Source organism: Miniopterus schreibersii (genome assembly GCF_964146895.1).
Source record: "Miniopterus schreibersii genome assembly, chromosome: 15".
NCBI lineage: Eukaryota > Metazoa > Chordata > Mammalia > Chiroptera > Miniopteridae > Miniopterus > Miniopterus schreibersii.
The window spans coordinates 6484247-6510149 of NC_138115.1; the positions used below are offsets into that span (position 1 = coordinate 6484247).

The following is a 25903-nucleotide window of genomic DNA, read 5'->3' on the forward strand; positions in this document are numbered from 1 at the left end:
AACGATCACTGAGGAGGAATTGGGTGATCCCAGCTCAGCTATGGAGCACCATGGGCGGCCTGGTGCCCAGGCTGTGTGTGATTCCATGTGCCAGCCTCCCAGCACCACCCTGGGGCTCTGACTCTTGGGGTCCTGAAGTCTCTCTGTGGTGGAGAGGACCACAACCTGTGTGCTGGGTGTGCAGACCAGCAGGGTGCAGGAGGAGAGGAGGAAAGAAAACTGGGGATGTGCTGACTCATTTAGGAGAAGGTAAAGCCAAGAGAAGGAGCAGAGTAGCCATGCAAGCTTTGACCAGAGGGGAGAAACACTGGCTTTTCTAACCCAGGCTGCCCATATGTGGGTGAAAATTCAGGTGCAAGGGGCTGACCTGATTTGGTGCCTGCCCAGATGCCAGAACAAGTTACCCCTCCACTGTCACAGAGCTGAACCCCCAAGCATGGCCAGCCCTCAGACGCCCCTGCCAGTGTTAGAGGGCACAGCCTTGTCCCTGGAGAGTGCAGTCCAGCGAGGCTCAGGGGCCCCGTCCAGTCGGCGGCGCACAATCAGAACACTCCCAGTTGAAGTCCTTGCCCTTCTCTGTAGGCCTAAAGCAGAAGTTGGGGAGGCATCTGTGCAGGTGGAGAGTGGCTGAGCTGCTCCTCACTGCCAGAAGGCAGGCAGGTGGGCACAGGGACTGTCCTCTGCAGGACTAGGGAGCTGCCACGCCTTTGCCAACCCTGGCTAATCCATGGATGTCTGTGTTTGGGGTTAAATTGAACTTGGGAAATGAACAATTAACTTGAAAATCCATTTTATTTGACATTTTCTTTTAAATATGTATCAGCTTTTCTACCTAAAAAGTTAATTGTACATTGCACCTTTCCAAAAATTAATAGGTTGGTTGATCTTGCATCAGAGTGTTTTTTTCTGAATAACATTCCTTTGGGTCTGTGATGGTGAATGTAGGAGACTGCGCTACAGTTGTAACTCATTTGTTTAGTCAGCAAATATTTATTGAGCGCCTTTTATGTTCTAAGCATAGTCCTAGGTGCTAAGAATATAGTAGAAAAGATTGGCTAAAAATCCCAGCCCTTGTGCAGTTTACATTCTAATGGTGTAATGACCTCGGGACTACTTAATACCTCAGAAGGTTTTGTTTTGTTCTGTTTATACTTAATAGACTTTTAGAGCAGATTGGGGTTTACAGAAAAATTGAGTGGAAAGTACAGAGACTTCCCATATACCCTCCTCCAGTCTGCGCTCTTACTAGCATTTTGTGTTAGGGAGGTGCGTTTGTTACAATTGACGGGCCAGTATCACATTATTGTTATCTAAACCCACAGTTTACATTAGGGCTCACTGTTTGTGTTGTACATTCTATGGGCTTCCACAAATGTGTAATGACATGTACCCTCCGTTAGTGTCACACAGAATAATTTCACTGCCCAGAAAACCCCATGCTCTGCATCCGTCTCTGCTCCTGACCGCTGGCAATCACCCATCTTTTTACTGTTCCCATAGTTTTGCCTCTTCCAGAATGCCATTGATTTGGAATCCTGCAGTAGTAGGCTTTCCTGATTAGCTTTCTTCACTCAACAATGTGCACTTCTTTAAAAGGTTTTGTTTTTGTTTTTTGTTTGTGCATCTTAAGAAGGAATGCAGATCCCTGGCAGTTTGGATTGGATGCTGACAATTTGTAGCCATTCCCGGGTTGGGTCACTCTAGACGTCACAGACCCCTGGTGGCTGACCCTTCACCATGCAGGTGTCTTCACTCAGGATCTTGCCTGGATGTGTATAACTTAAGGGTGGGAGGGCCAGGCGGGGTCTGCTGCATCCAGCTGCCTAGGCCACGCACTCCCATGGGGATGTGATCATGTTCCCTCTGCCAGGAGTTAATCAGGACAGTTCATTGACGACCCCAACGGGAGGGTGAGGCTAGAGGAAGTGAACGGCTGGGAGGTTGGTTGACACAGCCCAGTCCTGTCTTTGGAGGGATTGACCCGGCTTGGCGGAGGCTGTTTATCCCGCCACTGGGCCACTCTTGTTTTTTATCCGATCTCCACCTGAATAAACAGATCCGGAACGTCATCTGCAGCCAGGCTGAGAATCTGCCAAAATTCCCCAGGGAACTAGTGATTCACCAGCAGTGGGGGGAGGCAGAGGGAGTGAGCAAGAGAGAAAGAGACCTGCTGATCCCGATCCTCATTTCCTGTCCAGCAAATAACCCAGGCTGGGCCATTCCTGTGAGGCACCAGTTTCTTGGAGCAAATTATCGATTTATGCAATAGAACAGATGGTTTTGGTTTTCTTATTTAAGAAGATGAATGTAAAGCAGGCTAGTGAGAGGGTGATGCTCTCAACTGTCATTCGGAGAAATCTTTTCTTCAAGTTGGCCTAGGAGTGCTCTTCTGGACTTACTCTTTTTAAACCTCACCTTCATTGTCAAGTTGCATACGGGCATTGGTCCTCACATCGGGCACATTCACCTTATTTCTTGCTAATTTGGGACTTAGAACTATTAATTACATATTTTTCCTTTTTTGTTGCTCATTAGGTCCCCAATTATAATAAAATGATTCTGTTTAATAACTGAAGGACTGAGCTCGCCTCTGCTCTGCAGCCCAGTCTGTATTCGTAATGCTTTCTGTGGGAGAGGGTGCAGGAAGGGAATGTGGGTGAAGGAAGTGGCATGAAACATGGCACTTGGATCAAATGGCTTTTTGGATTCATTTCAACATTGGGGAATTAGGTTTAAGAGAAAACTACCAGTGTGTGCTAAGGCCGCACCTGCTGCTCAGTGACTGTAGCAAGGCCACACCTCGACATAAACGCCTGGCAGAAATGCATATAAATATGCACCAAAGGTACGTGCAGAAGACATGTCTGTGTTGATAGCTGTGATCTTTTGCAATAACCCAACCTGGAAATAACTCAGTGTCAATCAAGAGTAAAATGAAAAACAAATGGCAGTGTATTCCCTCAATAGAAATATTACAGGACAGTGAAAAAGAATTAACTGCTCTGCAGCAGCACGATGGGTCTCACACACACAATGCTGAGTGGAAGTAGCCAGGCGCAGAAGTTTATATGGAACAATTCCACAGATAAAGCACAAAAATAGGCAGAATTATTCATTTGTGGTAGAAATGAGAGGTTCCCTTTAATATCAGTAGGAGAGTGACGGGAGGCTGCTGTGGGCACTGGGTCTTGGTGTGAGTGTGGCTACGTGAGGTCTCTGCTTACAGTTCACACACAGCTCAGTTTGCCTGTGATGCTTCAGTAAAAACATGTACAAACAAACAGAATAGCTGCCCTACTGGACCGTATGGCCTGTTTGGTAGAACTTTATTTTTTTACTAAGGACAACTCACTATCTTCCTGTGTGCTCTTGAAATGATTGACATCTTTTGGTACCTGCATTAATACAGAAACTCCCTTAGGTAGGCAGCAGGGCCACCCTGTCCTACACCAAGTTTTACACAAAATCAGTAATATCAGGGTCACAACTGTCTGATTGTGTCGCTTCCACGTATGGGGTGTAAAATTACACTGTAGCCCCAAGGTGGCACTCCAGGATGCATGCATCCTCTATTCCTTCTGGCCAGACCCTGGGCAGTCTGCTCTGGGGGCAGTGGGTTAGACACTGGTGCAGAACCGTAGTGAGACCCACAGGGCTGCCCAGTGATTGGCCTCCCTGCAAAGTACCGCTGCTGCTTACAGGCCACCCTGCGTGGAGTGAGGTGAACTGTGTCAGGAACTGTGTGGCGGGTGGGAGTGGGGTGGGGGTAGGGAGTGGTGGCAGGTGTATTATAATTTTTTCTCATTTCAGGGCTAGATGTAATGACACTATTTTGTTTACACAGGGAAAGACCTGTAATTTGAATTGTGTTGATTTTTTAAAGAAGGCATTTTAAAAGTTTGGTGTTGAGGTAATACTATGGAAGATTTGCTGTTTCCAGTAAGAGTCAATGCTGCAGGGGCTGCCTGTGGACTTCTAGTCACCTGTAGTTGTCTGGGAGAGTGGAGGCCTGTAGGCTTATTGTTAGGACTGCATCGGCCGGTGATTTCTGCCTCACTAGCACAATGAGAAAGAAGAAGGACATGCAGGGTGCATGTCTCTCTCTGGAGACTGCTTGCCTGCCTGCCACACCAGCTCTGAAGAACCTGGACCATCTTTGAAGAGTGCAGTAGTGATGAGACTCTGCTCCGTTGCACTTCCTGAAGAGTGGGGATCTCAGTGGGCAAGTGTGTGGTTAGTGTTGTCAGACATGTAAGCTGTAGGGAGAGTGGGAGGGCTCTCTCTGCTGTAAAAAGGCATTTGCCCCTCCCCCCCTTTTTAAAATCCTCACATTTTTTCCATTTCTTTTCAGAGAGAGCAGAAGGGGGGGGGGGGAGAGAGAGAGAGACATCGATTGGTTGCCTCCTGCACGTGTCCCGACCAGGGCCAGGGATTGAGACTGTAACTGAGGCACGTGCCCTTGACCAGAATCAAACCTGGGACCCTTCAGTCCGTGGGCTGATGCTCTAACCATTGAGCCAAACCGGCAGCACCATTAGGGTCCTTTTTGAGATAGTTAAACCAGATACTGAAAGTGACTTACACACACTTCCAAAGCTGCATCAGAGTTAGAATTAGATTCCAGCTCCCTGCCCCCAGAAATCTAAACTGGTTGCTACAATATGGACCATGGGTGAATAATCCACAAGCAGTGGGCCAAATCTGGCCCATAGCTTGCTTTTGTAAAGTTTTATTGGAACACATCCACACTCATTTACATATTATCTGTGGCACTTTTATACTCCAAGGTTAGAGTTGAGTAGCTGTGATAGGTACTGTAATGACTTACAAAGCCCAAGCAAATTGTTTTCTGTCCCAGTATAGAATACGTTTGCTGATTCCTTCCTGATGCAGACAGTGGGTCGCTAACTTCAGGAACCAGCTGGAATCCGTTTGGCCCACGGTGACCCTGCTTCCTTTGATCCCCTACCCTTTCCTCCTGGCTGTTACCTGCAACATGAGATCTTTCCACACTGAAGGGAATACCTTGTAAACCAGGCTCTCGCAGAACCATTGAGGAACAGTCACTTATGATAAAAAGTTTTAAATGTTGCTTTCAGATGCCTCTGTCTATTTTACCATCTAATTTAACATCGACCCAGAAAATGTGGCCAAGTGGCCTGAGCTTATCTCACCGGAGCTCCGCTTTGAAGACTGGTTTTATTTTGAAGCCTACAACAGGTGTTGGGTTCATAGACTTCTGCTGTATTAAGTTCTCACCCCAGGGGGCAGCCCGAGGGGCGAACGTGCACCAGGTGGAGGCGAAGCCCATGTGATCTGGGCACACGCTTTCCCATCCCTGTCACTCCAGAATCCCTTCCTTCTCGTCTTGTTTGGTGGCAGAGAGGCTGGAATGCCCCTTTGATGAGGCCAGTTGGTAGTCCTCCCACGTACCCCTCCTTTCTGTTCCCTAAGATAAAGGGAGTCAGCCCTCTACCAGATGCAAGTCTGTAAGGACACGGTCTCCATGGAACTGCGCCCTTCTTTCTGTCCAGAGTAGACATGAAGAAGAACTTTAGCTTCATCTGCCTCATTTGCTGAGATGAGCTGCACAAAGCCCTCTGCAAACTTGCGGCCATACAGGATGGGGCTGTGTGATAGTAAAGCCTGGCTGAGGCATTTGCACAGACCAGCCGGGGTTGACTGGGGAGCTGGCATTCAGATCTAGGCAAGCTTCGTGGAAGGTCGACGGCCGGGGGTGCCTCTCGGATAGGCTGTGGGTTGGCCTGCTGTCCTGGGCTTGTGTGCTGGCTCCCTCACTTCCCAGCTGTGACCTTGGGACAATTCCAGCAGCCCTTGAGCCTCAATTTCTCCAACTGTGAGGTTAAGGGTAAGACTAGTACCTACCTCCGTGTGAGTTCACTGAGGTTCGCCTAGGGCCTGCTGCATACAGAGGTTCAGTAATTGGTCAGCTGCTGTTTAAAAGAACAGGGACAGGGATCCAGAGGTTACAGAGATGAGGGTGGACCTTCTCCAGAGCTCTGGAACTAAGTTGTTTAGTTACATTACAGGAGTGATGTCATGACCCCGGCATCTTGCACACGACATTAAAGACGTACACAGTTTAGGAAGGTGACGTGCGATTGAATCGGGGCAGCAAACCCGTTTTCACAGCCATCTAGCCTCAAGAAGGTGGGAGGGCTTCCCTTGAATTCTGCCAGTTTGCTCTGACCCAGGTGGGTGGCTGTGTGGAGGGGAGGTCTTGGGCAGGCCTGCTGCCCCTGGTGGGTGGGGTTAGGTGGGTGGGGTCAGGGCCGGCCTTAGCCTTGCTGCAGGAGTGGAAGGAATGCAGTCCAGCCACCCTGACCCCTCCAGAAGTTCTGGTCTGGGATTTGCTTTGAACACGGCTCCCCAAGACAGCCCTTTTCCCCGTGGCTGGGTTTGACACTCTCCAGCTGGAACAGGCTTGTTTCACGCATGAAGCTAAGAATGAGAGCTCTGAGTCAGTCCTTGGTCCTGAGAGAGGAGTGGGGCCTGCCTGTTTGCATGAAATGTGGCAGAGGGATAGACAGGGACCAGTCATTCATTCATCTTCTTTTCCCAAAGCACCTCCAACAAACTGTATTCTGAGCCTGACTAATAAAAACAACACATTTTATTGAGCTGCTGCATGTCTGGTCACATCATCCCATGGGGATAGGAACTTCCCACCTCGCTTTACAGATGGGCTCTTCTGAGGTTCACACCTGTAAGTGGTGTACCTGGGATTTGAACTTAGGCAGGGTGTGGCTTGTGGCATGTTCTTCAGTGCTGTGCCATGTTACAACCCAGGAAGAACTCCAGACCTTGTGTGGAGTTGCCAGGGTCCATGAGACATCTCACACAGTGTGATTCTTGCTCTGTGCGAAAAGGGAGACAGAGTTCTGCAGGAGCACAGAGCTGTGTGCTTAGCTTTCCTAAGCCTAAGGAGTTCTGGAAAAGTTTGATCAGGGCTCTAGTGTAGAGCCTAGGGCAGAGAGGCCAGCTGCAGGGGAGAGGATGGTGGGTGCATTCTGAGCAGCTGGGAACAGCAGTGTTAGAGCCCAAGAAACTCTTGAGCCCCTGTGGGCCGGGTTGTTTGCATCTGGGCAGTGCTGCCACAGGACAACTGGCAGACTCCTTTCCCCTTTCCCCTTTCCCCTCCTTTCCCCTCTAGATACCTAATAGAAGTGGAACCATACAGATTTGTCTTTCTGTGACTGGCTTATTTCACCTAGCATAATGTCCTCAAGATTCATCCCTATTGTAGCATGTGTCAGAATTTGCCTCTCAAGGCGGAATAATAGTCCGTGGGTGTTTATACCACATTGTGTCTATCCACCCATCCGCCCGCCCATCCACCGACACGCACTTGGGTCTGGCTGTAATGCTGCTGTGAACATGAGGTAGATCTGCTTTCAGATTTTTTGGATATAAACCCAGAGGTTGAATTGCTGGCTCACGTGGCCATTCTGTTTGATTTTTTGAGGCCCCACCATACCATTTTCTTCAGCATTTGAACCAGGGTTTCATTTTTCCCTAATGATCAGGGATGCTGAGCATCTTTTCGTGCGCTTATTGGCCATTTGTATACCTTTTTTTGAGAAATATCCAAGTTCTTTGCTCATTTTTTAATCAGTTTGTTGGGTTTGTTGTTGAGTGGTAGGGGCTCTCTATATGTTCTAGATATCAGCCCTCGAGATAGGTGGTCTGCACGTCTTTCTCCCACTTTGGAAAGTCTTAGTCAGGTCTCTTGCTGATGGGCAAAGACTGAAGGTATAGCCTTGTAGCCTGCTAACCTGGTTATCTTAACACTTCCAAACTAGAATACATAGGGTCACCGTTCCAAGCACCTCCAGCTTTAACCTCCAGATCCGGTGGACCCTTTCCTTATTCTTGGCTCCTGTCTGTCTCTGTGTAGCCGCCACCACTCCCCTGGCCCACTGTGACACTATCCCTACTCATCAGCACGGCTTGTGAGGCATTATTGGTCCTGCCTGCCCTCGCAGCTCCACGATCCCTCCTGCATGTGCACGGCTGTCTCCCTGGCATCAGCATCCTGTCCTCGAGCCGGGGCCCCAGAACCTTGTCCAGCAGGCTCCTCTTCCCTGCCTCTGTACCCACCCCTCCACGCTCCCGGTTTCGCATCTCCGTGGCTGCCTCTGCTGCTCATTCGGGAGCTCCTGCAGCCAGCGAGAGGCTGTGCTCATCCGAGCCCTTCCTGCACAGTGGCCTGGAGCAGAGCAGGGCTGTTTGGTTCGGTGAGTGAGTAGACTGGCGAGAAAGAAGAAATGTGTAAGATGAAAGATGGAGGCGGAAGGGGGGGCGGGGCAAGTGCCAGTTCTCAGCAGCTGTCCTGTGGCCCCCCTGTGTGGGTCCTCTTTGTGTGACTTCAGGCCAGTGGCGCCCCTTCCGTCCTTTCAGACCCCTCTGGGCTCCCTGGCACTGCATTCTGAGTTCCTGGGTGAGGCCCAGCTCTGGGCCTTTCTTTCCTACTATTTTCCCATACTTTACATAATAAAGGTTTTCTTTTCTTTTCTTTTTGCCTTTTTCTTTTCGGGAGACTGAAGAGACTATCTTTACTAAGAACTTCTTAAAGAACTGCAAGGAAATAGCTTTGGGGGGGCAGGAGGGGACGCATGGGGAAGAAGTAGTCTTTCATAGTGGAGGTTTCCCTGTGTGAGCTGTGCCCTTGTAAATGGGTTTCTGGGTTGGGGCCTGGGAGAGCTGTGAAAAAACAAAGGAGTTGGTGCGAAGCCACCCGAGCTTCTGGGAAGAGGGCCTTGTTTAGCTGTTGGAACGGATTTGGTCAAGTGTTTGTTTAAAGGAGATGCCACTTGGTGAGTGATGCCTGGCTTACTTGTGTTGTATTCAAGAATGTTTGATTGGTGGGGACCCTGACACTGTTTACTCAGAAACTGGCCCAGCAAGTGCAGGGACCCATAGCCCAGTGTTGCCACCCCACAGGTGCGCGCATCTCTGAGCCTTGGGATTAGGGCCGAGCCAAACCCACGCACTGCCATTCCCTCCAGCCTGGTTGGCATGCATTGTCTTTCTCCAGATTAATAGATACTGGTTAGCTGATTAGACTGTGCATTTGTCAGAGATTAAAAGCACGTTTAAGTCATTGTGTAAAATGCCTTTCTTGGAGGCAGGTACAGCACCAAATCCTTATGCTAACTTCTGCCGCATGTGTTCATGTGTTTTCAAGTTGGATCATCTGCACCCCTAAAATGAGTAGGGATAGTGTCACAGTGGCCAGGGGAGCGGTGGCAACACAGAGGAGAGTAAGGGAGGGGCCCACAGGATCTCAAGGTGGCAGCTGAAGGTGCATCAAATGGTGAACATTTCCAGACATGGAAACTGAAGAACAAAGTTGTCAAGGGCTTGAGTCAGAGGTTCAGAGGATTGGATTCCATTAGATCTGGCACCAAATTCCTGATTTCCCTTGCTAGGTTGTCGGGATTTTTTTCTTTTTTTTTTTTTTTTTTAATCTCTTGTGCCTATCTTCACGCCTGGCATATAGTAGGTGTTAGTAAAATGTGAGGAGTGTAACAACATGTTGGGATGGATTAAACTGAGCTGTGGGCCCTGGTGCCTGCAGTCTAGTAATTGGTAGGGTTGGACGAGGTCCTGAAGGCTGAGAACCACACTAGGAGCTGGCTGGTCGCATGGGCACACTGTTGGTGGGAGGGGCACAGCGAATCCTGGGTTCTGGTCATGCCCTGCTGCTCTGCACTTCTGGAATGTCACCCTGAGTTCTTGTCCTTGGAGAGAGCAGCCTAGGCTTGGAACTTGGACAGACTTGGATATTCTGCGTAGCACCCGTCTACAGGTGATAACTTGATGGAAGGGAGAATAGATCTCACCTTAAGAGTGTCACTGGATTTGTAATTTCCTGAAAGCAAAGAAGCTAGGAGAGAATGTGTCTAAAAAGTGATGGGGAAAATTTTTTTTGCAAAAAGATATGCTTGAGTCACCTCCCTTTGTGTGTTTTAGGCAACACAATAAGATCCGCAATGTGGAGGGGAATCAGCTGGAGGCTTACCTGTCCCTGGAGGTGCTGGACCTGAGCTGGAATGACCTCACAGAGATGCGGAGCGCCTGCTTCCTGCACGGACCACCTTTAAGGGAGCTGTGAGTGCCTCTGCTCTGCCCGCGGCCCCCAGGGTGGTCGCAGGTCCTAGGGTGGGCATTTCCTGTTCTCAGCCGTCGCCTGGCTGAGGCCCTGGGATGGCACAGAGCTCCTGTACTGTCCTCAGCAGGGCCGGGCAGGGGACCCAGGGCCATGTCTTCTACGCGCCTTCTATTTGTAGAGCTTTACAGATGGGTAAGGCGGGTGAGGCAGCTGAGGCAGGAAGAGAGTATGGATGAGCTTAATAGACTCACCACTAAAGAGGAGATTCTAGCCTCAAGTGTAGGTCTGTCTTGACTCCAGAGCCTGCTTTCTGTCCCACTTACCGGGCTGCCTCCCAGGAAGGCAGAGGAAAGATTCTGGGTAGTTCAAAGTATGACAGTGGTGGGAGCTCTTTGCAGAGGCGTAACCTGCAGCAGCTCATCTTTCTAGCCTCGCGCACTATGGAAACACGCTGCTTGGTGTGCTTGAGAGAGCAGTTACTCTATTCTGTGGTTCTCAGAACGACCTCATAGAGAGGTGGTTCCGCTTTTGTTGTCGGTCTGTTTTGCTTTTACCCATCTTAATGCCGTCTTATCCCCATCCGATGGCAGATAGGAGGAAAAAGTTAAAACCTATTTAACCCACTGCCTGTTGCTAGGAAATTGTTGCTTTGGGGAGAAACTGAAAACCCAGGCTAAGGAGACATGTTCAAGTGATGTGTGAGTTGTCATTCCTGCATTATTCCCATTCCTGACTAATTTTGGAGATCCTCTGCAAGGCCGGAGCAGGGGTCATGGTGACCCATTTGTTCAGGGCGGCCAAGGCTCAGCATGAGGATTTTCCAAGATCCTCAGGAGAGGAGTGATTTCTTTCGTAGGCAGCATCAAGGCACCAGTATTGGAAACAGGAAGCATAGGCCTTGGGTTAGCCTGTGCGGCAGTGCCCAGGCCCTGGTAGGGCTCGCTGGGGTTGTCCGCTGCCACCTGGCACTTCCCTGCTTGGAACAAAGAAACCACCAACTGCTGAGCTGAATTGCAGTGACCTTCCGTCTGCATGAGAGCAGGAGAGACTCTGTTTTGGCAGATACTGGCCAGTGTATCTTTATCACACAAACTGTTCTCCTTTAATCTGCAGTGTTAAGAACAAACAGTGCAGCCCCGTTTGCAAAGAATCCTCATGTGCCCTGTCCTGGCTGCTGCCTGACAGAAATGAACAATGCCTGATTCCCTGCCCTGCTCTTGTAGAAAATTCTCTCTAGTCTTTCTCCATTCTGCTTAAGCCACCAAAATCAGCATTTGTTTGGGGAGTAGGAGAGGTATTGGTGATGTCTCATAGGAATATCGGTGTTCCTCCCTTTTCTGTCTTTTCTCCTCTCTTTTATTACAGGTGTCATCTGAGCACAGGGGAGCCCACAGATGGCTGCAGTGGGTTTGCAGGGAGGTGCCCTACGTGCATACTCCTGTCAGTGGGGGGCCATTGAAGTCCTGCCTGTTTTCTAACTGGAGTGTTTCTTTGACACATTTAAAATTACTACAATGAATTGATTTATGCACATTTATTACATAAGCTGTACAATGAGACCCACTGCAAAATTAAATGCTGTCCCCAAATCATGACATCCACTCTGACCTTCCCTTTCAGTTGACTTCCAGCTTCTTAGAGCTTTTCTCACCAACCTTGAACCCTAACCCTTGGGTCATGGGTGCTGAGAAGGAATCCTGCAGGTGGCTCTGGAGGTGGCATCACCCAGCAGGCTGGTGTGTGGGGATGGCCAGGGGTGGAGGTACTGATTTCCTCTGTCACTATCCTGGGGTCGCTCGCTGGCCACAGCAAAGTGTGCTGTGGGCTGGAACAGGGCTCCATCCAGCCTGACTCCTGCATCTACCTGGCTCTCCCATCCAGGGGTGAAGAGGTATTTTGCAGGCTAGGACAACAAATGCCTCGTAGAAATCTTTGTCTCTGGGTGTGTTTGGCTGATTTTCCCAAGTTGGCCGGGTCTGGTGTCTATAACAGAATGAGACAGGCCTCCTACTGACCACTATATTTTCTCTCCCGGATCATTCCAGCAACCTGGCAAGCAACCGGATCGGCACCCTGGAGTCTGGAGCATTTGATGGCCTGTCACGGTCACTGCTAACTCTTCGCCTGAGCAAGAACAGGATCACCCAACTTCCTGTGAAAGCATTCAAGTTACCGAGGTTGACACAACTGTGAGTGTAGAAGCCTGCATGCTAATTAAGTGACCAAACTTTATGGAGGCCACTTTTCCCCAAGGACCCCTCAGTTCCTTCCTTGCTCCTTGGTCAAGCCCTACATGGACCATCATTACCTGACCCTGTAGCAACACCTGATCAAAGCATTGTCGAAGCTGGATCTGGGGCCTGCAGGTTGCCTCTGGTTTCTGAGAAGATCCACTGAGGGTGTACGTGCTTGACCTTGATGGCATTTTCTAGAGTGAAATGAGTCCTGCTAGTTAGCTGACCCTGGCTAAGGCTTCGGCTATGTGGGTTGGGTTCCTTATTGATCTTAGAGGTTTCTTAAAATCTATGCCATGGACATTGTGTGTCTAATGCGTCTTGACCATTTTGAGAGGAAGTTAGTGCAGCCAAAGGGAGTAGTGAGAGATGGGCCATCGTCTTAATCTCCAAAGTCTTACAAATTTGTTGATTTTTTTTTGTTTTTCAAGAAAGGATTTCTTTGTTTAGTTTTTTGATGGTCAAGGCCAAGTACTCTCTGGGAATGGTACAGGGTTTGGAGTTAAGAAACCTCCATTTCCAAAACCTGGTGGAATATTTCTTTTTTTTTTTTTTTTCCATGTATCCTCTTTGCAGAAGAGTATATCTCAGGAAAATAAGCCACTATTGGGATTTCGTTTAAACAGAACAAAACAGTTGTCCAGGGCCAGGTGTGGCAGCAGGATGGGATGTTCTTGGCACCCTCCCCACCTGTGTTTCACACATGCAGTGCTCAGGGGGACTGGCTCTGCTCCCTGCATCCCAGCTCCTCTTTCTTGCTCAGGAGGGTTGTGTGAGACAGGGCCGTGAGGCACTGCAGAAGCATTTGGGGAAAACCAAGGGCTTGTGATGAGCCCTGTGTACCGCATCCCTTCCCCCATGTCGCTGATGGATCCAGCCCACCCATTTCCTGAAATCTTTTGGTTAACTGAGGTTTTATCACATGGGCTAGAGGCAGTGTGTGTGCTCCATGATGTGTCTGGTCCCCTGCTCCCCATGGGCAGTGATTTCTCTCCATTAGTAGAGATGCTCTGAGGCCTCGAGTGGAAGGTGTCATTGCCATTTGATAGTCAGTGGTTAGATTGTCCTGGGTTGAGGCGTCTGGTGTGGATTTCTGTTGCTGAGCTGAAGACAGCTCACCTTAGACGTTCACATCCTGAGTCACACCCGCCTCCTCACTGCAGAGTCGTGGCTATCCCAGGAGGAAATGGGCTCGTTCACTCCTTGGGAGTGTTCGCCTCCTCTCACCTCCTCTTTTGTTCCTCAGCCATGGCCAGTCAGTGCTGGTGCCTGCCTGATGGGCTCCCCTTGCCCTCCAGCTCCACTGGGATCTCCTCACCTGGATTTTTCCTGTGGCCTTGGAAACCGAGCAGGGACTGCGTGGGAATGGTTGTAGGTCAGGTGTGCATGCAGGATGCTCTGAGCCCACTGGCTTTATCTCTTTAGGGACCTCAATCGGAATCGGATCCGGCTGATCGAGGGCCTGACGTTCCAGGGGCTTGACAGTTTGGAGGTGCTGAGGCTTCATCGAAACAACATTAGCAAGCTGACGGATGGGGCCTTCTGGGGGCTGTCCAAGATGCATGAGCTGTGAGTGCTGGGCTGGGTTCTACTCCAGGGACTTGTGTGTGGTCTGTTCGCGTCGCTTGTCCGTGTTCTTCCAGCCATCTGTGCCCCAAGGGTCCTTTAGGACTTCAGTTGGGCCTAACTCAGTGTCTTTGGGGACTTTGCCAGATAAGGGTGTTTTCCTCAAAGGTTAAGAAAATCTCTTGGGGGCAGTTTTAGTGGATTCGGTGGGGTAAGTTGGTTAGCGAAGACAGAAGAGGGAGCCATTTTTCTGGGGCTACTGCCCACCTTTTGTGGATTGTGGAGCGGGCCCCCCTTCCACGCCTTCTCCCCCATCCCACACCCTACAGGAACTTTCCTCTATCCTGTTTTGGTTTTGCATTCTTGATGTGCAGGTGGACCAAAAATGTACAGTTCATCCTGGGAAATTTATTGTGCTCAGTGAGCAAATCAGGGCATTGGTTCAGCTGTCCCCTTATCCGGGGAGCAGATTGCACATAGCAGAGCTCGCCTGTCCTCCAGAGTAACGCAAACACAAATGTGCTGAGAAGGGCAGAGAACGCAGCTGCTCATCTTCTGTTTTCAAACATTTAACTTTGTTTATTGTTAACCAGAAGTAACCTCTCTCATAGTTGTGCACATGTACTCAGACTGTGAAGAAAAGCAGTGGTCACCTGCCCTCCAATCCCTTCCCTGACTTGTGCTCCCAGAAGCAGTCACTTCTTATTTCTCTACTTGTGTTTTCCTGTTTGTAGTTTTGCTGGTGGTTACTTCCAAGTCAATACACTTATACCTCTATCTTGATTCATCAACTTGAGGTAGCCTGCTTCATGGTCCATGGTTTAACTTGTTCGGGACACCCTCCCACTCCCTTCCAGTCTCTACACATGATGTCACTGCGCTTATGTCTTTTACTAGTTATCGTTGCAACTGAAACAAAAAACAATTCTGGTTCCTGTTCCATCAGCTCTCTGTGCTGTCTCTCGATGACCACTCCTTTTACACTCACACACAAACATACACACACATATTCTTACACACAAACCCACACACACACGCATACACTCACACACGTACACACATGCATACTCACACACACATATACATATACACTTATACACACATGCATATTCACACACACACGTGCACTCACATATGTGCGCACACACTCACGCATGCACGCGCACACTGAGGAGTGAGGGCATTAGCACTGTTGTTTTTTTCTCCCTCTTCGATGTCCCCCTTTGACAGGCTGTACCTCTGTTTTTACATACTTAGGAACACTTTTACTTGACATCTTAAAACTGTCATTTTAGACTTTGAAATCTAAGTGATTGTGCGCTGGGTAGGCTGAGATGAAAAGAGAATTTGTAGAAGAAAATGCGGTTAGCACATACCATATGGTTTTTATGTTGAACAAATTAATATAAATTGGGGGCGATCAGTTGCCTTAGAGGTTAGTTATAAATTTAGTGCTTACTTTTTGTGCAGCAGCAGCAAGTGAGGTGGGTAACAGCATAATGGGGCCTCCCAAAGTCCTCGTAACACGGAGCATGGGCAACATTTGAGTGAATACCGTCCATTCCCGAGGTCAGAGCCATCTTGGCCAGGTGTATGGGTCAAGAGGCTGGGTAGCAATGTCCTTACTTAATTCACTGGTGGGAGCTGACATTCTCAGCGCTGTGCTGAGATTCTGATGTGTATTTTCTTTTTTTTCTTTTTCTTTTTTTTAAAATTTATCTTTATTGATTTCGGAGAGAGGAAAGGAGAGGGAGAGAGAGAGAGAAACATCAATGATGAGAGAGTCATTGATCGGCTGCAGCCTGCAACCCGGGCATGTGCCCCGACTGGGAATCTAACCCCGATCGCCTGGATCCTAGGTCGACGCTCAACCGCTGAGCCACACCCAGCCGGGCGTGATGTGTGTTTTCTTATTTCCTTCTCATAACAGCCCTATGCAGTTAATACTCTTGGATACCTACATTTTCTAATGTTCAGGTTCATGCAGCCGACACAGTAGCACAACTGGGATTTAAATCCAAGTAGTATGACCCCAGAGCTAAAGCCTTATCTCTTGGCACACTGTCCAGAGCCCAGAAGTAGTCAGTCAACCCTGGGTTTGGATTCTGGCCCCTCATTTCTTGCCAGTCTGTGGAATCTTAGAAGAGTTCCCTAGCTTCGCTCAACCCCGTTTCCTCACCTGTAAGTTGGGGATGATAAAAGCTGCTTCCTGCTCTCCTTTTCTCTCATGGGCTCCCCTCTGCTTGCCACTCATCTGTCCATTCATGTGTGTGGCTCACCTGTGCTGAACTAGGGTAGCTTCCCTTTCCCCTCTGAACTCTGAGTTGGCCTGGACACTCACCACCATCTGTTTTGGTTTGCCTGTCTTGACCGACCTACCTACCTACCTACCTACCTACCTACCTACACACACACACACACACACACACACACACACCCCACCCTTGGTGCTGACCAGTGGATCTTTGGTGTTTAATCCTTGGTGCCAGCCCCATTGCTGCCTGTGCAGTGAGTGGATGACCCGGGGACCTGTCGCCTTCATCCTGCGTGTGGCTGTCATTACAGGCACCTGGAGTACAACAGCCTGGTGGAAGTGAACAGCGGCTCACTCTATGGCCTCACAGCCCTGCAGCAGCTCTATCTCAGCAACAACTCTATCTCCCGAATCCACCGTGATGGCTGGAGCTTCTGCCAGAAGCTGCACGAGCTGTGAGTGTTGTCCGCTTTGCTCTGTGCCATTTGGTGACACTGCTTGGAGGGGACTCCTCCAGAGCCAAGGAAGCTCGAGGCCTGGTGTATCCCCCCAGTACGGTGGACTGGGGAGGGCTCCCCTGGGCAAGGCTCAGAGGCAGGCCCCAGGCCCCAAGCAGGACCCAGAGGCCCAGAAGACCTCAGGGATTTGAGCTTGACCCCTTCCTGATCCCCTTTCTATGTGCCCTAGGGGTAGCCCCAGGGCCTTCTTGGACCTGGAGGAAGTCCTGGGGTAGAGTGCCCTGCTTTCAAAGGGTAGCCTACAGGGTGTTCTCTTGGCAGCTGTTTTGAGAGCTGTTGCACATTAATAGCTACAGGTAACATGGACTTCTTAGTGAAGGGGTTATTTGGGCTCAGACACAGAAAGGGCAGTGGACCTGAGAGACGGTGACACGCAGACAGTGGGAGATTGACATGCCCTCGCAGTTCTGCCTTCCTGACCTTAGGCTGCCCACACCAGCCCCTTCCCCTTCCCCTTCCCCTTCCCCTTCCCCTTCCCCTTCCCCTTCCCCTTCCCCTTCCCCTTCCCCTTCCCCTTCCCCTTCCCCTTCCCCTTCCCCTTCCCCTTCCCCTTCCCCTTCCCCTTCCCCTTCCCCTTCCCACCAGTGTCTCCTGGCCTGGGAGTGAGGCCCCTGGGCTGATGTGACTGTGATCACACTTTACTTAGACAGGCAGCCCTCATCCCTTTGGGAACTCCCAGACAGGCCCGAGCTGGTGTCCAAGGTTCCTGAGACCAGCAGTGACAGCCCTTTTCTGGGGATGGCTGGTGGCAGTCGCACGCCTGGTAACGGGTGATGAAAGAGCCTTGGCAGGGGCCGGGTGCACGTGCCCATGTCTCTCTGTTTCTGTCCCACGTCTCAATGGTCAGTTGTTTTGGAGGAAATAAGTGGATTCTCATTGTGTTTGTTACTTCAGTTTAATATGTTGAAGTTTCTCAATTCTCGTTTAGTCCAGTACGTTCCTTTACTTTTTTAAAAAGAGTTTGGGTGGGTTTTCTTTTTTTCTAGACTGCAAGGAAAGATCCACGCGCTGAAGCGAATGATGTTGTGCGTGCCATGCCCTGTATGTCTGGTCTCCCCTTGGCCTCACTGGGCAAACTTGGGGGATGTTGAAATGTGCTGCGGAGCCCGCAGCTAGCATTTTCTTCTCTGCTTTCACATCGCCCCCCTCCCCCGATTCCTGCACTGACCTAGAGTTTGTGTCGCAGTGAATCCATCATTCCCTGAAGCAGAAATCACTCCTGCCTCTTCCCTTTCCCTTCCCTTTCCTTGGAATCTGTGAGTGTGCGCAAGTGGTAACGCTCTGGGTTTGTGTCTGACCCTTCTGACCCTTCACGGCAGTGCCGCTGCAGTCTTCTCACGTGTTGCTAGGTGGCTCCTGCCAGGCTCCTTGCTCAGGCTGTGACCCCACTTTGGAACTTCAGGACCCACGGCCTCCTGTCACTCAGATCTGAGAGCCAGGGAAGCAGGAGGGGTCTTCTAAGTCCCCCAGACTTGAGCCAGCCCAACTGCTAAGGTGAAGGGCAGCCTCTGCATTGCTGGAGGGGCACTAGCCCTGGGCTGAGCGGTAGTGAAAGGCTGTGGATAGCGTGAGGCTGTCGTCTTGGCCCTTGGGAGGGGGGAGGAGGCAGCAGTGCCCTCACCAGCTGAGCAGTTTGCCCAGCAGCCAGGTAACCTCAGAGCCAAGTTTGGGACTGCTTTCCAGCCTGTTCCCACCCTTCCTTTAAGCTGAGTTCTTTAACCGCACGTGAGGATGTAGTTTTGATCTGCCAGGTCTTTGTGATTGACAGACACCGTGACTTACTTCTGCAGGAGGGAAAGAATGTTACTCCCTGCTGCCTTTAAGAACTCATTAATCTTCTCTGAATTTATTTTCCATATTTCTGCCCCAGACCAAATTTCCCATTTTTCAATGATTGATGACTTAACATGCTAAGTAACCAACCGAGGCAGGGCTGTGTGAGGGGCAGGAAGTGTGCTAAGAGGAAGGACAGTTTGATTCTGGCACTGAGGGAAGGTGTCCTGCTTACAGTGGAGGGGGGCGGTCACCCTAGAGGTCTGGACAGGAGACTGGTGCTCCAGGGTGGTGCCCAGGTAAGGAGGAAGTTTTGTGAGGAGGGCTTGGTCCAGGTGGTGGCCAGTGGTGCCCTCTGCTGGCCAACGTAGAGAGCCTGACCAGGCCCCCTGCTCCCTGCGAGCGCACTGGGGCCCTTGTCTGAGCTGGAGTCTCAGGCCCCTGCTGAGAAAAGTCTTTCCTAGTCTGGATCAGGATGGCCATGGACACCAACATGAGGGGGGGAGCCTTGAGCGTTCTTGAATTGCATGACCTTTATGTAGTCCTCAACGTACCATACTTCTGGTCTCCGTGACCTCCACGAACATCCCAGGAATCTAGCTGTCTGAGTGTCAGGCCCTGATGGGTTTCCAACTGCCTGGCCACTCTGCCCTCGGGATTCTTGTGTGTGCGTTCCTGCCCACTGAGACCTGGCTGCCGTGGCCTGATGTTTGGGAGAGGAGAGGGCAGCCCCAAGCACCCTGGTAGTGACATGCATTCTCTTTTCCTTCCTCAGGATTCTGTCCTTCAACAACCTCACCCGGCTGGACGAGGAGAGCCTGGCTGACCTCAGCAGCTTGAGCATCCTGCGCCTCAGCCACAACTCCATCAGCCACATTGCAGAGGGCGCCTTCAAGGGACTCAGAAACCTGCGCGTCTTGTGCGTCCCTCACTGTGGGGTGGGTGGGATGAGGGGTTCCCACTGGGAGGGCTGCATAAGCCAGGCAGCTGAGTTCCCTTTCCCCTGGCTGCCAGTCAGGATTGGATCCAGAACTGATCTGTTACGCGTGCAGTCTCACACTTTCTCATAATCAACTGAAAAACACCCAGCTGAGCAGAAAAGTGCCCTTTAGTCCCCCTGGGTGGTGCCTGTCGAGTGATGTTGGCTCAGAAACACTGTGGCTGATGAGCTCTGATTCCCATGTCGCATGTGGGATGCGGGGCACTGAGGTTCCTCCCCTGCATCTGAGTCTTTCCTCTGCCACTCCCATCTTTAAGTCCTGTATGCTCTCTGTCTGGGCCAAGGGAATGCTGAGGCTCATCTCATGGGGACCCTGTGTCCAGGAGGCCCGTTTTCAAGAGAGGGAATTAGGGGGTCCTGTGTTTTTCCTGGAGCCTCAGGAGGGGTCATTTAACTAAATGGAGGTGATAATGTCATTTCCCTCTAAGCTTCTAACTAGGTGGAGTTGCCAGAAGTTGCCACGGGATGCTTTTCTGGGACTTAAAACTTTTCAGTTGTTGGCTTCAGAGAACTTTCAGGCAATTGTTGGCATAGAGTCCTCAAGGAGGGGGTGTGGTTTCCATGGTGGTGGTGGGTTCTGAGGCCTCCTTCCAGCAGGGCCTCACTGCAGAGAGGGAGCCTGTTCCCATGTCAGAGGGAGGAAGGCCTTGGCACTTGCACCTGGTGAGGGAGGGGACCTGCAATGCTGAGCCGTTGTTGGGGAGTGTGAAAGAGCTGGTCGCCAGGCTATTCAAACTAAGGTCAGCCTTCCAGCCTGCGAAGCTTGAATAACGAGGCTGGGACATTCAGGCTGAGCAAAGCTTTGGCAGCTAGGGCTGGGATCTGGAGACAAGCATACAAAGTGCAGCCCCTGCCGGGGCCCCAGTTCTCAGCATGTAGATAATAGGGGGACCCACTGAGAGAGACCCCTTCTAGCCACAGTCTTGCCTCTTTGAGCTTCCTGCTGTAAAATAAAGGTCAGAGCAAGCTTTTCACTTTGTGGTCAGAGTTCCCCCCTACTGGCGCCGTCGGATCCTTCTGAAGGCTCTGGGTGCCAAGGCAGCCTCCTTTCTGGGCCTGGCCCATGTCGACAGGAGCTTGCCAGAGGAGGGGGGAGGTACTGACAACCTGGTGGAGAGTTGGAGAGCCAGCTCTGTGGCAGATGGAGGCCGGTCGCCAGGTGGGCCTTCTCGCCTGGCGCTATGACCTGCCTTTGGGAGCCAGAGGAACAAGAGGAATCATGGCCTTATGATTTGCATTGTTGGGGGAGCCGGGCTGAGATGTTGGCCTCATCCCCTCTTCCTGGCAAATGGATCACAAGTCTGACTCAGCACCCAGATGTCATTCCTGGCTCAGAGTCAGGGCCTGTGCAGGCCCTGTGAGAAGATGGGGGCTCTGGGCTAGAACCCACTCTTGCCAGCATGGAGGTGCCCCTCAAGGGCCCTGTGCCTGGGTCTCTTTCATTGCGATCCCTTTCCTCTGTGTGCCCTTTAGTCAGATCCAGGAAGGGGCTTTGCCTGCCCTGGCCAGGTTGCTCAGTTGGTGGAGCATCGTCCTATACACCGAAAGATTGTGGGTTCGATCCCCAGTCGGGGCACATACGGAATACAGCCAATCCATGTTCTCTCTCACATCGATGTCTCTCTCTCTCTTTCTCTCTCCCTTCTCCTCTCTCTCAAAATCAATAAGCCTGTTCCTGGGTAAGAATTAAGATGAAAGGAAAGGGGGCTCAGGTTGGTGTGAGAGCAGGTGGGAACCTTACGTCACCTTTCGGGCTGATTCTCATGCCAGCGGCCAGATGTCTGCTCTTTGGGTAGAACACAAACTGGCTTCCGTGTGCCGTCTGCACACCCTCCTCTCCCTGGGCCTTCGCCTCAGCCAACTGGGGAGCAGCAGATGAGGTGGGGAGCTGCTTGCTCAGGTGTGTGTCCCATCTGTGGGGAGGCTGAGGAAGCCAGGCCGCCCCACAAGGGGTGCAAACCTGGGCTCCCCGTGGCTCAAGCAGCCTGGCTTCTCTTGACTGTGTCGCAGGTGGGCACCTTTCAGCTTCATGGTGGCATTTGGGTGACTGTCTATCCTCCCACTTGTTGAAGAATGAGCTGAGGACAGGGTGGTGAGCTGCCTTTCTGTCTTCTCCCCAGGGATCTGGACCATAACGAGATTTCAGGCACAATAGAAGACACCAGTGGTGCTTTCACAGGGCTCGACGGCCTCAGTAAGCTGTGAGTATTGCATTTGAAGTTCTGGGATCTCTGTGTGAAGACAGTTCTTGGCTCCCTCATGCTCCTTTGTTCTGGGCCCAGCCAGAGGAGAACAGGCTGGCATTTATCTCTTGTTTGGGAAGAAAAGCCTGAGTAAGAGCGGGAGACATACTACCAGCTTCTCTCTGGCCGGTGGTCTCATGACTGCCCTATGTATTTGTTTCTTTAGACCTGGTGTCTGTCAGAGCTTCTTTCCCACTGATTTTATAGCTGATGTGAAAACAGCCAAGTTTTTTGTTGTTCTTTGCACAAAGGAGTCTTGCCCTCTTGCTCAGTTTCTAGAAATTGTGTGAAATGTCTCGAAGATTTTGAGTCTTCGATCATTATTTTTGTTGTCGATCATAATTTTAAACAGAAGCAATCATATAGCAAGGGTAACGTAGTAGCTGTTTTTCATTCAAGGTGTCTGGTGTTTTGTTCTGAGTTCCTGGGATTTGCCAGTTCTGTGAGGCACGTGTGTGTTATATCTAACAGTGTCGTGAGGGCAGGCTGTTAATGCAGCCTTTTCATAGTTGAGGAAACAGAACTGAAGGAATTTTGCCCAAGACCACACAACTGGTAGGTGGCAGGGTCAGGATTTGCCTGCGTGGCCCCGGAGCCTGGGTCGTCTCTCCCTCTCCCACTTTTCTCTGCATCTCGCCAGCACTGTCTCAGGTGCTGCTCAGGCAGCATGCAGGAGTGGGGATGGAGCCCTTAGCACCGTCCCTCAGTCTGTCCGAGGGAGGGTCTGGCGGAGGACAGACCAGGGAAGACAGTCGCCGCTCCTTGTCCCTGACAGCGAGTGGGTAGAGGGTGAAGTAAACATTTGTAAGCAGCAGTGGGGGCTCTGGGAAAGCCTGTGGGAGGAGTTTGCAGTTAGTGTTTCTGATTTGTTTTGAAAAGTGGGCTTTTCATACCTCTGGACTCAGAGTTCCAAGTAAGGAGCAGCTTTTGGGCTCTCTGAAGACTGTCTCTTCTTGAATGCCCTGTATCCTGACAGCGTGTCGAAAATGCCCTCCAGGCTTCTTTTGCTTCCCAAAAAATGCTCCCTCCTCCTCCTCACCTCCGGGCCCCTTTACCCAAGACAGCATGGGGTGGGGCAGAGGTTCGAGCTGGGAATTTGGCAGCTGGGCTGAGAACACCTGGGCAGGCCTCAGGTAAGGGAGGGGACAGTGGGTGGTGCCATTGGGTCCTTTGCAGGGCATGTTCCTCCGGTAACCTGAAGCTGTTGTTGGTGTCATGGCTTCCAGGAGGCTTTTCTTGCCCTCAAGGTGTGGCTGGTGCTCCCAGGCCCTGGCTCTGTGTAAACCTTCCTGATTTCCTGCTGTTGCTTCCCAGTGTTTTTATACTTCCTCCTGCTGGACTAGGCCCCACAGTTCTATCTAAAGTCCCAGGGAGTTAGCACGAGCCCGTGTTCCTCACTTGCACTATGCTTTTTGATGAGGGCTCCCCAAAGCAGTGGGTTCTACACTGAGCTGCCTTTGAGACTCAGGAACTTGTTAAGACACAGTGTCTCCAGCCTCCCCCACCCAGCCCCACTCATCAAAACCTTGGGGCTGGAGGCTTTATACCTGCTTCAAAAAAACCAGAGAGAGGCATGTAATTGGGGGAAATTGGGACAATAACAGTAATTTCTCCATGTAATTAAATATATGCAGTCAGTTACTTACATGGGATGGTATTGTGATTATATTGCCAAAAACAGCAGCAGAATCCTCTTCTTGGATTTAAAAAAAAAAAAAAAAGGTGATGCCTCCGTTTTGGATTCCCGGTCGTCTGGCGGGGCTAGGGAGTAGGAAGCAGGCAGAGGCAGAGAGGAAATAAGACTGGCCTAGTTGGGGTGGGGTTCCGCTGTATGGGGCCTGTGGGACACGTGGCTCTCTGTCTGTGAAGGTGTAAAATCTCCCACGTTAAACAGAAAGGAAAGTAGGTGCTGTCCTGTGACCTGGTGCACAGCTCTGGTTAAAAGCCACTGTTCATGGCGAATGGAAGGTTTGGTAAACATTGTTGGAGGGAGGGAGGGGGAAGGAAGGCGTGCTTTGATCTCTTCCCCACCCAGCCTCCTCGTAGCACTGCCTGGGAGTGCTGTGGCGTGCTGTGGCTGGGAGACGTGGCCGCCACATCACATTGCCCCATCTGAGTGCCCTGGTGACAGCCTGTTGGGGCCTATTAGAAGTGGGGAGCGTGTGGCCCAGAGGGTTCTGTCCCATGTGGGCTGCGGTCAGTGTCGAGTCCTTTGGACCTGGCCTGGGTTCACCACTGAAGCACCTGAGGATGGTGTTCAGGGGTCTTCCTCAGCACAGGGAGGGAGAACTGTGTGGCCTTCACTCAGTTACTCGAGGACCTGGGGTCCTTCCTACACGCAGAGGCCAGGCTCAGATTAAAGTGCTTCCCAAGAAAGGAGCAGTGAGCAGCAGAGCCCTAAACGCTTCCATTCCTGTGCTTAGGTGATGTGGCCCTGCCCCTGCTGTCTGCAGCTGCTGCATAGCCAGAGTTCTTTGGACTGGGGCCCCTGCCGAGGGGAGGATGTTCCTAGAGTTCCTTCTCCCTTGTTTGCCTGCAATTATTATACTTGCCAGCCCCACGGCCCCCTTTGTGAATGTTTGTGGAGCCTCCTGGGGCCTCAGTGTCCTAGGATGGAGGAGGGTGGGGACTTTTTGGAGCACAGACAAGGGCCCCAGTGGAGCCTTCAGCCGCCTGTGCGCGGTGGACGATGCGGGTGCCGGCCCACGGCTCCGGCGCTCTCCGTGCCACTCCTCAGAAAGTACACGGGTGGCATGTATGAAGGGGAGTTTTGGGGGACGATATGCTACATTGGATTATGGAGCCAAGCCTCCTGATTCCTTCAGTGTGGAGTGGGCAGGTAGGTGCTGTCCCTGCGTTGCGGCGGGGAGATGGCCCTCGGTCGTCACAGAGTGGTAGCCGTGGTGGACGGGTGCAGGAGGAGCCGCTCCCAGTCAATACAGGCACCACCTCAGCACTTTCCCCAGGGTCAGGATTGCTTTAGTAAGAGCCCAGAGACTGCCCTGGCTGGCGTGGTTCAGTGGTTAGAGTGGCAGCCCTCGGACTGAAGGGCCCTGGCTTCGATTTCAGCCAAGGGCATGTACCTCGGTTGCAGGCTTCATCCCCGACCCCAGTTGGGGCGCATGTGGGAGACAACCAATCAGTGTGTCTTTCTCACATTCGTCCGTCCCTCCCTCCCTCCCTCCCTCTCTCTCTCTTCCCCCTTCTCTGTCTCTTCCACTCTCTGAAAAGCAATGAAAAAAATATCTTCCATTGATTTAAAAAAAAAAAAAAAAATACCTCTGGGACCCTTAGGTTGGCCAGAAGATGCATGAGAGGATTTCATGGGTGACTTCCTAGGATGACTCTCTGCCCTGAGTCAGTGGTACAGGGAGATCTGGCCAGATGTCCCTTCTCTAGGAGCCTTGGATCAGGTGGAGCCAAGTCTAGTGCCCACAACCACATAGGACGGGGCATGGACATCCTCCTGGCCTGCCGTCCAGCTCTTCCTCCGCAGCAGGCTGTGGCAGAGCTGTCACCGTCTGCTAGCCGAGCCCAGCCCCCACCCCCGGTGTTTGCTGAGAATGTAGGGCCTGTTTTCACCCACCAGCAGGGTGATTAGTGCCTGCATCATTGAGAATTTGTTTTATTGCTATTGTCACTATTAGAAATAACAGCTTGCCCTTATTGTAAAAGAGGTCAGTGTGACTAATATTTAATGGATGAAATAAAGCACAGCTTTTTCCTGGATCTAGTTTACGGGAGATTTCACTACAGTTCAAACATTTACTGGGACCTTGAGTGCGCAGCGTCTGGGCTGGAGCTGAGTGAGGCGAGGGGGGACGAGGCGGGGCGAGGTCACAGTGCAGCCGAGCCTGGGGTTTAGTGCCTAGAGGGCCTTTACTGCCTGACTGGGGTGGGGGGGAGGCTAGTTAGCTGGCCATTGGGATCTGTGTGCTTGGTTTATTTGTTCTAAAATAAAGGCTGTGGATTGTAGGAGGTTGTGGAAAGTCTTTCAGGATGGGGTTGTTTTCACATCCATGCTGACTGCCTCCAAGAGAAAGAGGAGGCAAAGGGGTCTTTGGCCTCTGTGCCCCCCTTCACCTCTGGCGGCAGGAAACAGAGCTGGCTTTGTCTGAAGCCTGAACTCAGTTGTCAGTGGGGCAGCTTAAATAGAGGCCCAAGGAGAGTTTGTTCCTGA

The 25903-nt window shown here is 51.2% G+C and overlaps 1 protein-coding gene across 1 annotated transcript in view; it reads left to right on the top strand.

Moving 5' to 3' along the window:
* The window catches only part of LRIG1 (leucine rich repeats and immunoglobulin like domains 1), a 106784-nt gene that overhangs the window by 61280 nt on the left and 19601 nt on the right, over positions 1-25903 (top strand). The window contains exons 4-9 of the mRNA XM_081159999.1: positions 9997-10134; positions 12181-12324; positions 13795-13938; positions 16501-16644; positions 19256-19399; positions 21601-21681. Of these exons, the coding sequence (XP_081016125.1) occupies positions 9997-10134; positions 12181-12324; positions 13795-13938; positions 16501-16644; positions 19256-19399; positions 21601-21681 (795 nt within the window). The remainder of the gene's footprint in view (positions 1-9996; positions 10135-12180; positions 12325-13794; positions 13939-16500; positions 16645-19255; positions 19400-21600; positions 21682-25903) is intronic.